Source organism: Podarcis cretensis, assembly GCF_951804945.1.
Source record: "Podarcis cretensis genome assembly, chromosome: 6".
Lineage (NCBI taxonomy): Eukaryota > Metazoa > Chordata > Lepidosauria > Squamata > Lacertidae > Podarcis > Podarcis cretensis.
Genome location: NC_137175.1, coordinates 10,111,712 through 10,126,790, shown reverse-complemented (window position 1 = coordinate 10,126,790; position 15,079 = coordinate 10,111,712). Strand labels below are relative to the sequence as shown.

The 15,079-nt window shown below is 44.2% G+C and overlaps 1 protein-coding gene across 2 annotated transcripts in view; it reads left to right on the top strand.

Moving 5' to 3' along the window:
• The window catches only part of SLCO4A1 (solute carrier organic anion transporter family member 4A1), a 59,535-nt gene that overhangs the window by 28,088 nt on the left and 16,368 nt on the right, over positions 1 to 15,079 (top strand). For both annotated transcript variants that reach the window (XM_079979207.1, XM_079979208.1), the window contains exons 2-5: positions 6,106 to 7,102; positions 8,745 to 8,835; positions 11,296 to 11,417; positions 13,784 to 13,895. In XM_079979207.1, coding sequence (XP_079835333.1) covers positions 6,283 to 7,102; positions 8,745 to 8,835; positions 11,296 to 11,417; positions 13,784 to 13,895 — 1,145 coding nt within the window. In that variant the 5' untranslated portion in view covers positions 6,106 to 6,282. The remainder of the gene's footprint in view (positions 1 to 6,105; positions 7,103 to 8,744; positions 8,836 to 11,295; positions 11,418 to 13,783; positions 13,896 to 15,079) is intronic.

Sequence of the window (15,079 nt, the reverse complement as noted above, 5' to 3'; positions counted from 1 at the left end):
CACTACCGAGAAGGCCCTCTGCCTGGTTCCCTGTAACTTGGCTTCTCGCAGGGATGGAACCGCCAGAATGGCCTCGGAGCTGGACCTCAGTGTCCGGGCAGAACAATGGGGGTGGAGACGCTCCTTCAGGTATACTGGATTGAGGCCATTTAGGGCTTTAAAGGTCAGCACCAACACTTTGAATTGTGCTCGTAGACATTGTGCCCATGTCGTAGCATCCCAATAGTTCCACAATTTCAGTGGTTACCAAGCTGCAAATGTACAAATCTGAGTTGGGTTCTCTGATGCTTTTGCAGGTAATTCTGCATCTCACTTTTCTCCTCCTCCTCATATTCAAGGCCTCGCATTATATTCTGCCACATCATCCAATGACGGCAACTAATTTCACTTTGCTGGGCGTAAGCCTCTCCCGGCTATGAGAAAACACAAGATAAGAGCGGATCTCATTTGCTATAGTAATGCCTTATCAAAGTCACAAAGCCAGCAAGAGTGAAAGAGAAGATTACCTACCACTGAGAAATGCCTTGGGAAATAGGATTATTTTACATGCCATTTGGCAGCTAACTCATAACATTCATTGCGCTGAGTAGTTGCAGCTGAGTTTTCAGGGGAGGATTTTAATTGGCCCCGTGACTTGTTATGCTGATTAAAACGATAATCTCTGATGAAAAGCTTTGTCGGAGCGCTTCTTAAACCGCTGCTTCCAAGGCCAGTGGGGTTAGGGGACAAGTTGTGGGGTTTTTTAAATTAATATTTATTGGGTTTTCAATGTTGCCAGTTTCTGCCCCCACATTGCACTCATCTTCAAGCTGCTATGTACCGTATTTTTCGCTCCATAAGATGCACCAGACCATAAGACACACCTAGTTTTGGGAGGAGGAAAACAAGAAAAAAAATATTCTGAATCCCAGAAGCCAGAACAGCAAGAGGGATCGCTGCACAGCGATCCCTCTTGTTGTTCTGGCTTCTGGAATAGCTGCACGAAGCGTCTTCAGGGCAGGGGAAACATTCTTTCTGCTGCCCTGAAGAGGCTCTGTGTTGCTATCCCAGAAGCCAGAACAGCAAGAGGGATTGCTGCGCAGTGAAAGCAGCAATCCCTCTTTCTGTTCTGGTTTCTGGGATAGCTGTGCAGCCTGCATTCACTCCATAAGACGCAAACACATTTCCCCTTACTTTTTAGGAGGGAAAAAGTGTGTCTTATAGAGCAAAAAATACGGTAAGTCTAAAGCAGGGACTGCTAATGTGGCACAGTGAGGCAGTTATAGTGGTTAGCTTTTCATCTTTGAAAAATGTCTAGAACCAAATGAAGAAATTGGAAAAGTGATGCTCCTCTCTCTTTGCCCCACCATCCTCTTTCAGTATAATATTTTTTTCAAGGCTCAGATTAATTGTGCTGGATCTGACTTTTACCCGGTTTCCTTGGGAAAGTGGTATGTATATGCACACACTTCCTGTCTCCCAGGGTTGGCAAAAAAGTGATCAGAGGCAACGGGACTCACTCCCTCAAAAATGCAAGTGTGCCGACAGGCCCAAAGAGTGTGGCTATCCCTCTTTTAATGGGTTGCCTGATGCACGTAACCCTCATAATCTTCTCACAATGTTTAAAGAAAGGAAGAGAGTAAAGTTTGCTGTGTGAGAATTAGTTACCAACTTAAAATAAAAATAAAAATCAGAGGCTACATTGGTGCCTTTAACAGCAGTCTTATCTGGAGATGTTAACAACTGATGATGCATTGTTTCCATGCCAAGAAAACCCCCATTTGCTAATTTCTGCAGAATCAGGCTGCTGTTAAAAGGTACAGGAGCAGAACAGGTTGAGATCTCCCTCTTCTGCCAATTACTACTGGTTGGGAGACCCTCTAGAGCTGATTTTGGGGTACACAGAGAAGGAGGAGGAGGAGGAGGAAGAGAGTAATCTGAAATCCTGCTGTGCTAGCAGAACGCAACTGTTGCAGCAATAGGAACCTTATGTTTGGACTCCTTTTGAAATTCTTCAAGGTGTTTTGAAAGACTAAATTCAAACTTGAGAGAAGTTTCAAGAGCAACATTATTATTATTATTAAGCATAAAGAAGGCTGATCGCCGAAGAATTGATGCTTTTGAATTATGGTGCTGGAGGAGACTCTTGAGAGTCCCATGGACTGCAAGAAGATCAAACCTCTCCATTCTGAAGGAAATCAGCCCTGAGTGCTCACTGGAAGGACAGATTGTGAAGCTGAGGCTCCAGTACTTTGGCCACCTCATGAGAAGAGAAGACTCCCTGGAGAAGACCCTGATGTTGGGAAAGATGGAGGGCACAAGGAGAAGGGGGCGACAGAGGACGAGATGGTTGGATAGTGTTTTCGAGGTTACCAGCATGAGTCTGACCAAGCTGCGGGGGGCAGTGGAGGACAGGAGTGCCTGGCGTTCTCTGGTCCATGGTGTCACGAAGAGTCGGACACCACTAAACGACTAAACAACAACAACATACCTGCAGGTCTCAGGGCGGTTCACTTTACTAACATGGTGGTGGGCAAGGATGCTAGACAAAGACAGTCTAGTATTTTGAAATAGAAATATCAAACAGTTACAGAAGAAGTGTGCATGCACACGAATGCTTATATCCAGAACAAACTTAGTCGGCCTCTAAGGTGCTACTGGACAATTATTAAAAATTTTATTCATTTATTTCGATTGCATCAGACCAACACTGCTACCTACCTGAATCTAGAATCAACAACTCCCATGAACAGATCTGCCTTCAGATGCCTTCTAAAAGTCAAATCGGTGCTTATCTGTTTGACATCTGATGGGACGGTGTCCCACAGGGTGGGTGCCACTACAGAGAAGGCCCTCTGTCTGGTTCCCCATGGCTTCATGTCTCACAGTGAGGGAACTGGCAGGAGGCCCTCAGAGCTGGAGCTCAGTAACTGGGCTGGACGATGGTGATGGAGACGCTTCTTCAGGTATACAGGGCTGAGACCGTTTACTAATTTCCATCTCCATTGCAAAAGAAATTGTGCATCCCAAACTATTTCCATGGACTGCGTGGGTATTGCTGTCTGTGCTTATATGTGGACTGAAAGCAACATCATCTAAAGGCATCTTAGGGGAAGAGTTGTGGCTCAGTGTTAGAATTCCTTCTTTGTAGGGAGAAGGTCCCAGGTTCAGTCTTTCTCATCTCCAGGTAGGTTTGGGAGAGACTTCTGTCTGAAACTCTGGAGAGCTGTTGCCATTTGGTGTAGACAATCCTGAGCCAGAAGGACCAATCAGATGGTCTGACGGTGCAGAAACAGAGGTAGCTGCCTTCTACCAAGTCATTCCATTGGACCATTTAGCACACTGTTGTCTACTCTGGCTAATGCAAGACAGCTTCCTATGTCCCTAATGAGTTAGAAAGTGTGGCATTTCTGCAAACTTTTAAGTAGTATTTTAATTCGTTGTTGTTGTTTAATCGTTTAGTCGTGTCCGACTCTTCGTGACCCCATGGACCAGAGCACGCCAGGCACTCCTGTCTTCCACTGCCTCCCGCAGTTTGGTCAGACTCATGTTTGTAGCTTCGAGAACACTATCCAACCATCTTGCCCTCTGTCGTCCCCTTCTCCTTGTGCCCTCCATCTTTCCCAACATCAGGGTCTTTTCCAGGGAGTCTTCTCTTCTCATGAGGTGGCCAAAGTATTGGAGCCTCAGCTTCAGTCCTTCCAGTGAGCACTCAGGGCTGATTTCCTTCAGAATGGATGTGTTTGATCTTCTTGCAGTCCATGGGACTCTCAAGAGTCTCCTCCAGCACCGTAATTCAAAAGCATCAATTCTTCGGCCTTCTTTGTGGTCCAGCTCTCACTTCCATACATCACTACTGGGAAAACCATGGCTTTAACTATACGGACCTTTGTTGGCAAGGTGATGTCTCTGCTTTTGCTTTTGCTCTGCTTTGCTCTGCTTTTAATTAGTATTTAATTAGTATTTTAATAAAGTCATGCAAACTACTGCAAAATATATTTGCACCCCAGTCTTGCACTGTCCACAGCTTTGAGATGGGACAAAGAGTGAACCTATTTATTGCCAGTCAGAACACTCCACAAAAGGAACCTTTTCTATTCTGAAGACAGCTTAAAAGCCCAGGAAAATGATCCATTATATATCGCTTTCCCCCCAAAAAATAACATATCCATGGAACGCATGAATTCCATCTGGGCTTCTCTTCTAAAACATTGTTTTCTTTTCCCTCCTGCATTTCTTTCATCCTTATCCTTTTTGCAGGGGAAGTATTGCTTCTCCTTATAGTGTCCTTGTGTTACAAGTGTCCCCATAGGATTAACTTGACCTATTTCAAAGGAGAAATAGAGAAACATCCTTAATGAAATGATCCTAAATATGAACTAGTTGCATAACAGCCCTACATTTCATCAGCTGCTAATGTGTGACATCCTATCTGCTTCCTACCACAACCATGTGCTGTGCACAGTTGACTATAAAGAAATCCTAGTGGATCAGATCCTACTCATGTGTAGGAGCTCCACACAGTGAGAACATCCATGGTCTGCATAGAAACCATGTGCAGTGCCCAGCTGATGCAGAAAGTGGCTAAAAAGTGCTAAAAGTGCTTCTTCTTCTTTGATGATCACTTGTAGCTGAGTAAGATTGCCTTCCATGAACACGATCTTAACAGGGAGTCCATGAGTGACTGTGGAGGCCAATTCTGGATCCACACATCCTTCCACAGTGGGGACATAGGTTTCTAGGTGGGAGTTGATCATGGTGAGGGTTTGCCAAATGTGCCTTCCTCTTCGCACCTTTCTTCCTTTTGTCCTGAGTTTGAGTGTCTTCAAAGACCATGGCACCTTTGGTAAAGGCTGTTCTCCAACTGGAGCGCTCGCAGGCCAGTGTTTCCCAGTTACTGGTGTCTATACTGCATTTTAAAAGAGTCTTTAAACCTCTTTCATTGATTACCAGCATTATGCTTTCCATTTTTAAGTTTGGAATAGAGTAGTTGCTTTGGAAGACGATAATCAGGCATCTACACAACATGACCAGTCCAACGAAGTTGATGCTGAAGAATCATTGCTTCAACACTGGTGATCTTTGCTTCTTCCAGTACACTGGCATTAGTTCGCCTGTGTTTCCAAGAGATGTTTAAATTATTTTGGAGACACTGTTGATGGAATCTTTTGAGGCATTGGAGATGGGGTTTTAAGTGGTCCATGTTTCACAAGCATACAGTAAGGTTGGTAGTACAATAGCTTTGTAAACCAGCATTTTGGTTTCCCTGTGAATTTCACAGTCCTCAAACACCCTGCACTTCAATAGGGAGAAAGCTACACTCGCAGAGCTCAAGCGATGCTGGATTTCGGCATCAGTGTCGGCCCTTGTGGAAAGATAGGTAGGAGAAGAAGTGATTGACACTTTCCAACACTGCACCATTGAGTTGGATTGGTTAGATTTGTTGTTGCAGGAAGTGGGTGCAATGTCTGGGGCTAAAAGTGCAACCACACCATGGCCTGACCTGTGAGAAACACATAGAATCACATAATTGTAGATTTGGAAGAGACTCCACAAGTCACATGGTCCAACCCTCTGCAATGCACGAATCTCAACAAAATCACAATAGCTGACCAGATGTCCATGGGAAGCCAGTGATCAGGACCTCAGCACAACCCCACCAATGGTTTCCTACAACTGGCATTTAGAGGCATATAGCCAGGAGGCAGGGCATAGCCAACATAGCTAGTAGGCATTGTCAGCCTTATCCTCCATGAATTTGTGTAACTCTTTTTTACAGCCATCCAAGTTGGTGGTCACTCGCTAGATGACCTTCGGACAGTCACATACTGTGTAAAGATTCTCAGTTGCTTTTAGGTTTTCCTCCCCTTTGTGTCTACATTTAAATTCTATAATATTTCTATTTCTATTTCTACATGCATTTGTATTGGTTACGCTTATTAATTTTACTGTATATTGTATGTGTTTATTTCAATATATCTTAATTTACTAATTATTATTATTATTTAAAAAAAAGATAAAATGCATGGTTTGGAGTGTTGCTTCGTGGAGGAAAACCAGGATAAGAATGTAATGTGATAAAATAAAAAGTGCACCTCCTCATTCCATCTGATTATTTCTTTCCAGAATGAAGTGGTTTCAGAGTCTCAGCGTTGCCTGTATACTTGTCGGTGCACTTATTGCAAATTCTCCCCTTCTGAAAGCCAAGACCTCCGCCCACTGTTAGAAGAACACAAGCCAGCCTGGGGAAGGGGGGAAAAAAGAAAAAGAAAAAAGCACAACACACCTCTTGGCTCCTCTTTGATGGCAATGCCTCACAACTTGGCAGGAGAAAATGGCTTCAACTTTACCCAGAAACTCATTTTCTCCAGCCCGTCCAACCCAGCAGAGAACAGCCTTACTTTTGATACGACCAGTCCCAAGGAATCTTGCAACACTTCCGAGAGCAATGGCACTTTATACTCCAGCGCAAACAGCCCTTCGGACTCCTGCATTAAACCCCTCTGTGACGAGGGACCCGAAAACAAGAGCCAGTTCAGCAAAGGCATTAAATACGTCTCTTCAGAAGGGGAAGTGCTGGTGTGCGGGTGGGGAGCCTTCACGCCGAGTTGTTTACAGTTCTTCAACACGCCCAAGGGGGTCTTGTTCTTCCTCTGCGTGGCTTCTTTCCTCCAGGGGATGACTGTGAATGGCTTCATTAATACGGTCATCACCTCCATAGAGCGGCGGTTCGATCTCCGGAGCTACGAGAGCGGGCTGATCGCCAGCTCTTACGACATCGCCGCCTGCGTGTGCTTGACGTTTGTCAGTTACTTTGGGGGGAATGGGCACAAACCACGGTGGCTGGGGTGGGGGGTGTTGATCATGGGCATTGGGTCGGTCATCTTTGCGCTGCCCCAGTTCACTACCAGCCAATACGAAGTACATTTCTCGGAGGAGATTGGCATGTGCTCCTCCAATCAGAGCGTAGGGTGCACAGAAAGCGTCTCCAGCCTCTCCAGTTACCGGTTTGTCTTCATGCTCGGACAGTTCCTACACGGGATCGGAGCAACGCCATTATACACTCTTGGAGTGACCTATTTGGATGAAAATGTCAAGTCCAACTATTCCCCCGTGTATATTGGTAAGTGTCAGGCTTCAAGGAATCGGTTTCCTCCCTCCGTGCCAGTAGATAAGCAGAACAAAGGGAAAGGAGTCTTCTTACCAGTTAGAAACTTTAATAATCACAGCCAGAGAACAAAGAACCCATCTCCAAGAAAGGGCAGTGCTCCCAATTAAGAATCCCACCCTTTTACGTCCCCATGAATCCATGTCACTGCTACGTCTTGTAATCTGAGCTTGTCCCCTCTGTGATTTGTGTCCTTTCTTTTCTGCCACTTTCTCAGCTCTTCTTGACCTTGGGGAGAGCGGATGAATGCTTTCCAGAGACAGTGGATCTGTTAACCCTCTCTCTCCCAGTGTTTCATCTCCTAGCTGTTCCCCATCCAGTATTTCCCAGCTACTGCCTTCTGAAACTGTGCCCCTCTGCAAACCACTGTTCCAAATCTATACTGTCCTCCTGCTCCTGGGAAGATTCAGGAGCAGGGGGAGGGGGAGGCTCCCACCATTCCTCCTCAGTACAGCCCTCCTCTGTCATGGAGGGCATGTTGGTGTTGCTTTCTCCTTCCCACACACCTGCCCCATTGGATAGATTTGGAGGGTAGGATAAGATATTAGTTATTATTTATCCTTATATTGCCTCCTTGTGCAAGAGCACCAGCTGTCTAGCAGACTACATGCTTAGCTCCACAAGGCAAGCCTGATCCTTGCAGCATTGTCACACAATGCTCTTCCCTGCCCCATCTCAATGAATTATAGTACACACAAAAGGAAGCATTAGTCACAGGTGTAGCAATTAGCCAGCTTGAGTGCTGAAGAGCTGTGCAATGCAAAGGAGTTAATGAGTTTTCCCTCTGCGGCTGCCTGCGTATCATTCATCAGCCACAAAATGGAATCAAGAAACATCCCTCCTCTTGTCATCTACAGAAGGGGTAAGCCCTAAGATTTATTCAGGCACAGTGAATTAATTGCAGTCCTATTATTATTATTTCTACTACTAATACTACCATTAATTTTATAATTGCCTTCTAAGCCACCATCTCAGTGCAATTTGCACAGAGGATTATTAAGTCTTAAATTCAGTTCTCCACATTTCAATTTCTGTTTGCAATTTTATTTTATTTTTAAAAAAGCAAGTCTTCATGAGAATTCATCAGCGTTTGAGTGCAAAATTCTCCAAATGTGCATCTTTGTATGCAATTTTCGCATTTCCCTCTGAAACAATACATTTTTATGTGATTTTTTCACACTTTAATGCAGGATATGCATTTTTGGATACATTGCTTGATTGGAGAACTGCCAAAGTTGGAGCAGTCTGAATTTCAAAGGATGGCTGTGTTTCGTTTCTTGTACTGTTTCAGAGAGTGAGAATTACACAGATTCGCCTTTAAATGTAATCTGAATCAAATTTCTCCTCTGTCTCTGGACCCACCTATGGCAAAAATTAATAAGCGAACAGCACTTAAGCTTTCCCTTTGCAGTACTAATGTGGGCGAACGAACATCTGTTCCCCAGTGATAGTGAGAGAATGTTGGGAACTTGGAGAAACTGATGGTACATCTGCAATGAATTCCCCCCCCCCAAAAAAAATCTGAACTTCAGCAAAACTTTAGAATTCAGAACTTTGAACCTTTTCAAGTGTCTCTCATGATATCTTTCTTTTCCAGCTATTTTCTACACTGCTGCCATATTGGGTCCTGCAGCTGGCTATCTGGTTGGAGGGATCTTTCTGAACATTTACACTGAAATCGGAAGACAGTAAGTTTAGCATTCTTTATCTTGGACACAGCAAATTCTTGTTAAACCTTTTACCTAGGCTTTTTGTTTTTTTAAAGTAAAGACACAAGCAAAATGCTCTCATCCTGCTGAACTCAAAAACAGGCTTCAAACACAAAATGTAGCTCAACTCCAATATTTTCAGAAAATCACTTAATACATTATACCTAAGTCCAAGTATCATACAGGTCCTGTCATGCATCTAAGCTCAGTTGATAGAGTAAGATATTCTTGATCTCAGAATCATGGGTTTGAGTCCACATTGGGCAAAGGTTTCCTGCACTGCAAGGGGTTGGACCAGATGACCCTCGTGGTCATTTCGAACCTTCCAATTCTATGATCCTATGATCAGCTTCAATTGGCTGCAACTTTCTAGCCCCAGTAGATGATAGCCCCATAGCGGTGATGGTTGTGTTCTTCCTAAACTGCTGATTTTATTTATTTTATTAATTAAATATTAGCTTATTGCTGCAAGAGCTTAAGAATTGTGAAGGCCTCTATCATCAGTCACAGGAAGCTCCAATGACATCCATTCAGAATCTTAGCCCATACACTTCTGATGACTTGGATCATATTGAAGCATGCATAGCTCATATATATATATATATATATATATATATATATATATATATATATAATATCCCTCCCTCCCCGGCCAAAGCAGGGCTCAGAGCAGCTAACAACAGTAAAAGTGACACAGCTTACATAAAATCACAACAATTAATTGAAATACATTCTAAAATCAATTCATACTAAAAACAATTCAGAATCAAATTAATGGCAACCATTGGGCTAGAGTTCTATGAGGATTACCAAGGGAGGGGGTCAGACTGTGGCTTAGCCAAAGGCCTGGCGGAACAGCTCTGTCTTGCAGGCCCTGCGGAAAGAGGTCAAGTCCTGCAGGGCCCTAGTCTCTTGTGACAGAGCGTTCCACCAGATCGGGGCCACAGCCGAAAAAGCCCTGGCTCTGGTTGAGGCCAGCCTAACCTCCCTGTGGCCCGGGATCTCCAAGATGTTTTTGTTTGAAGACCGTAAGGTCCTCCATGGGACATACCAGGAGAGGTGGTCCCATAGGTATGAGGGTCCTAGGCCGTATAGGGCTTTCAAAAGAGGGTGAGGTTATCAATGGCTACCAGTCCTGCTGGCTATGTTCTACCTCCACTGTTGGAGACAACATGCCTCTGAATCCTAGTTGCTGAGAATCACAAGTAGGGAGAAGGTCTTGTTGCTTCCCAGAGGCTTCTGGTTGGCCAATGTGACAACATAGTGCTGGATTAGATGGGTCTTTGGCCTGATCCAGCAAGGTTCTCCTGATACTCTTATTATATTCCATGTTGAAAGTCTCAGGTTCAGTCTTTGGACCAGGCAGGGCTGGAGACAGCAGCCTGGAACCAGGAACTAGAAGTTGGGGATAAAAAGGAATCCAGAGCATAGGGTAAGCCAGGTGGCAGAACAGGAGAACATCAGGGCTGGAGAGACATCAGGTTAATCAGGTGAACCAGGAGCAAAAACATCACAATTCAGGTACATTCCAGGTACTATGGCATCCTAATCATTACAGTACAACTGTGGTACTCTAGATGCTAAAGGAGATGCCATATTTGCATGGCAGAACAGATGACTTGGATGTGGAAGGTCACATGTGATTTCCCGTTGGTAGGGCTTGGGGGGGAAAACTTCTGGCCATTCCCTGGACAGCTACCAACCATAACATTAGACAATAATGGTCCAGGTAACCAAATGGTTCCTTTTGGAAGGTTTATCTGTTCATGGTTGTTTCTACAAGGAAGTCCCATGCAAAAAATTTTGTTCAACATAAGGGTGATTCAAGGGTTCTCTCTGGGGTCAAGGGCACCTTTGGGAAGACAGAAGGATAACACCTTGCTATTTTTCAGGAGCGCTTTTATCTCTGGCCAAAGCACTGCTCACGGAGTGATTACTGCAGCAATAAGCAATTAAGTGGTCCTACGAATTAAGGGCATATGCCAAATGCACAGATTATTTTGGTTAAAAAGAAAGGGAGGCCATTTTACCTGTGCTGATAATTTTGCTAAAGCAATTGGCAGATATTAAAAACCCTGCTCACTCGCTCTGTTTTGGTATTTCGATCTTGCGTAGAAACTTTCATCTTACATTAATTTAAGCAGTTGAGCCTGCAATCTATTAATCTTGAATCCCAGGGTGGGCCTTTGAGCTTTGACGTGAGCCCAGCCTGCTAAATTCCAACTCAAGTGGAATTCAGGTTCATTTCTAATCATTGCAAAATGCTTCCCTCACTTCCAAAAGTCTCCACCTGTCTGGGAAGTAGGGGCACTATGACATCATCATATTATTTTTGTCTAGTTCATCCCTGGCTTGTTCTTGGCTGACGTCAGTTTGTCAGAATATGGGAAGAGAATTGTCATAAATGAGTAACCTTGCTCCTCTGCCCTTTACCTGCAGAATTGATCTTACACCCGACAATACTCTGTGGGTTGGAGCTTGGTGGATTGGATTCCTGGGTGCAGGGGCTGGATCCCTTTTGATCTCGATCCCTATCTTGGGCTACCCTCATCGCCTGCCAGGTAGGTCAATAGTGTCCCAACTAAACTCATTTTGCAGCGCAGCAGCCCATGCCCTTCTCAAGGGAGTGGAAGGCTGCCAAGTGGCAGGGATACTAATACTGAACCCCTCCTGTCCTGATGAGGAGCAGAAGAGGCCATAGCATAGCATTGGTGCACCTGCTTTGCATGCATAAAGTCCCAGGTTCTGTTCCATGGCATCTCCAGCCTGAAACTTTAGAGAGCTTCTGCAAGCCAGTGTAGGCAATACAGGACTTCATGGACAAACAAAGTGGCGCAGAATAAGGCAGTTTCCCATGATGCTCTTAAGAATGTGGTCAGATTCGCTTTCAGCATGTGGCTGGACAATACAGATAGGCAGCATAACAAATGGTAAGGCTTGGGAAATAGTTCATTCTGCTTACCATTCTGTTAATCAAAATACAAAATAACCAGTGGTCTTGTTTGTACATTATGCTCCACCAAACCATGGCCTAGCACGGATGTACCAGCTAGCTGGCAGCAGACCGACTGAATCCTGGAGCCCTGGGAGACGAATAGGGAAAGGAAACAGAATTTGCAGAACAGCGTGCCTTTGTTAATCTGCCATTGTTATGCCCTGTGTGTTATCATTTGAACCTGGGTCATGCTGTGCATATTTGCCTGTGGAGGGGGAGAAATGAAAGCAATGCAAATTCTCTCCCCCGCATCTTCCTCCTCCGGCGTCTCTTTTGCTCAGTCGCCTTCCTTCCCCTCTCGGGCCTTGTCCCAAATCACTTTGAAACAAGCTGACGAGCTTTCTGCAACTTGCTTGATGACACACACATGGTGTCCTAAGATTCCCTCACCCTCCCTTTTCATTGTGCGATACTTTTGGATAGCCAACCTCAGAGCAGACAAGGCACTGAAATTCTCCGCCTCTGGATCAGGCCTGCTGCTGCCTTTTATGCCATTTTTTCCCTGCTCACCTCCTTCTGATGTGTCAATTGACCTTCTCTTGGTCTGCTGGAGTTGCAGATAATGTTTCATGCACTGAACTCTACACGGGAGGGTTGGTATTTTGCCGCTGAGCACATGATTTGCATGTAAAAGGTCCCAGGGTTCAGTTCCTGACATTTGCAAGCAGAGCTAGGAAATACCTTTGTCTCGAGAGCCTTTGCCACTGCTGGTTGGTGTAAGGTGGAAAGCCCGTGGCCTTCCATGAGTTGGTGGCACGCCTGTGCAGGCAGCAAAACCAGGACATTGATTGGGTCTCTGTTGGGCCACCATAGATAGCTGATGACTTGTGGCCCAATCCTACCCTGTGAGCAGTGGCAGACCTACATTTTTGTGACCCTGAAGCTTGAAGTGTCACAGGGTCCTCTTTACGACCAACAATGAGGTCTGGGTAACCACTGTTACCTGCTTCAGTGGGGTTGTTCCATGACAGATCAGCACACCTTTACAACATCTGTGCTACTGACTCTCAAACTTTGAGATTGCAGACCCTCCAACAGTCCCTATTTTCCAAGGACAGTCCCAGATTCACAGAAGCCATCCCGGTTTCTGATCTGATCCCATAATGTCCCGTTTTGCCTTAGGATGTCCTTCTTTTCATCAGAAAAATGTTGGAGGGTATGGTAGGACATCTCTATTTTCATCAGAGAAATCTTGGAGGGTATGGAGTTATGTGACCCCCGAGCTAAGGCGATAAGTAACTATACAACTTTTAGAAGGCATCTGAAGGCAGCCCTGTATAGGGAAGGTTTTTTTTAAAAAAAGTTTAATATTTTACTATGTTTTTATATATGTTGGAAGCTACCCAGAGTGGCTGGGGCAACCCAATCAGATGGGTGGGGTATAAATAATAAAATTATTATTATTATGGAATAGGAAGTCCTTATTTTCATCAGAGAAATCTTGGAGGGTATGGGATTGTGGAAATATTTGCAACAAAAAATTAATGAATTCGGGTCGTGCCACTCAAATTGGGTCTGCTAGACCCCAGAAATTTAAGCAATGTGAACTAAAGTTGCTTCTGCAGCCCTGAAGCTTAAATTTCATTATTTCCATAGGAGACCCTTCCTTGACTGTGAGGTAGGCAACACTGAGAGATAGTGACTAGCCCATAGCCTCTCAGTGATATTCATGGGGATGTATGGATTTGAATGCTGTTCTCTCCTGTCCCAGATGCATATTCTAGCCAACGACACTATACAGGCTCAAAATGCACTGAGATCAGAGGTCGGAACTGGCAGGCAGATTGATATTTGGAGAAGGGACAGTGGGCACTCTCTACAACCCCCAGCCATTTGAACACTGCATGGAGGACGTTTCTGAATTGGGACGAGCCCCCAATCTGGCCAAATCCCCCAGCTGCAAGTTGCACACTGAATTTTGTATGTTTTCAGGTTCTCAGCGCTACATAGTCATGAGAGTTTCAGAGGCCCATCAGCTGAAAGATGGCAGCCACAAAACAGCCTCAGATCCTGACTTTGGAAAGACGGTTAAAGACCTGCCACGGTGAGAACTTCTTGTACCTGTCGTTCAGATAACTGTGTATTTTATTGGGGAGGGAGTGTTATCTTAACAATTTATTTCTTAACTTTCTTTAAACTCTGCAGCAGCCTTGCTCCTTCCCCCTGGATCTTCAACCACAAACAAGTTAATGTTCTGCCACATTGTGGCTCGGGAAATGGATGTTACACATTGGGGAATAAATTTGATTCACTTCACAATTGAAAGTGAATCTTCCTAAGTTGCACTTTCCATAACAAAACTGACACCGTCCTTCAAAATTCACACTTCTCAGAACCTTTTCAGTACTGTTCTCCACTTAAGTAATTTGAACAAGAATGCAAATACTAGAATAAAGTGTGGATAAAAATGCACATATGTGTGAAAATAACATACCAAAAATGTGTTATATTACGGAATATTGCTTTACCAAAACAAATGTGTCTATTAGACAATATTGCATACAAAAACCTGGGTTTTAGGAGAAATTTGTACAAAAATACTATGGTATACATTTTCATGAGGTATATATATATATATATATATATATATATATATATATATATATATATGAAAAATTTCAAACTGGTGTAGAAATGTTGAAAACTGAACTTATGATTGGAAAAATGAAAACCTGAGGGAAATTGAAATTGACATATTCACCACTGCCTTACACTGGCCATTATTGCCCATTGAGTACAATCCATTGCTATTGGCTAACACATCCTTTGCCAACCTGGTGTCTTCCATATATTTTGAAGTAGAACTCCCATCCTCATGATGGGAGATATCTTCCATATCACCTAGTCTAGAGAGCACCAAGTTAGGAAAGGCTGCCTTAAGCAAAATACATTTATTTCCATGGTGATTCATAATTATTGCAGTATACCATTTTGTAGGCACAACCTATAAAACCAAGTCCTCCTGATTTCACTGGGAATGATTTAGAGAACTGGTCAACCTGAAAGTGAATTGCTTTGACTAGAGCAGCCTTTGCTAACTTGGAGCTTTACAGATGCTTTGGACTACAATTCCCATAAGCCCCAGGCAGGCCGAGCTGCATCAATAGGAGTATAGCATCTAGATCAAGGGAAGTAATAGTGCCACTGTATTCTGCTCTGGTCAGACCTCCCCTGGAGTACTGTGTCCAGTTCTGGGCACCACAGTTCAAGAAGGACACTGACAAACTG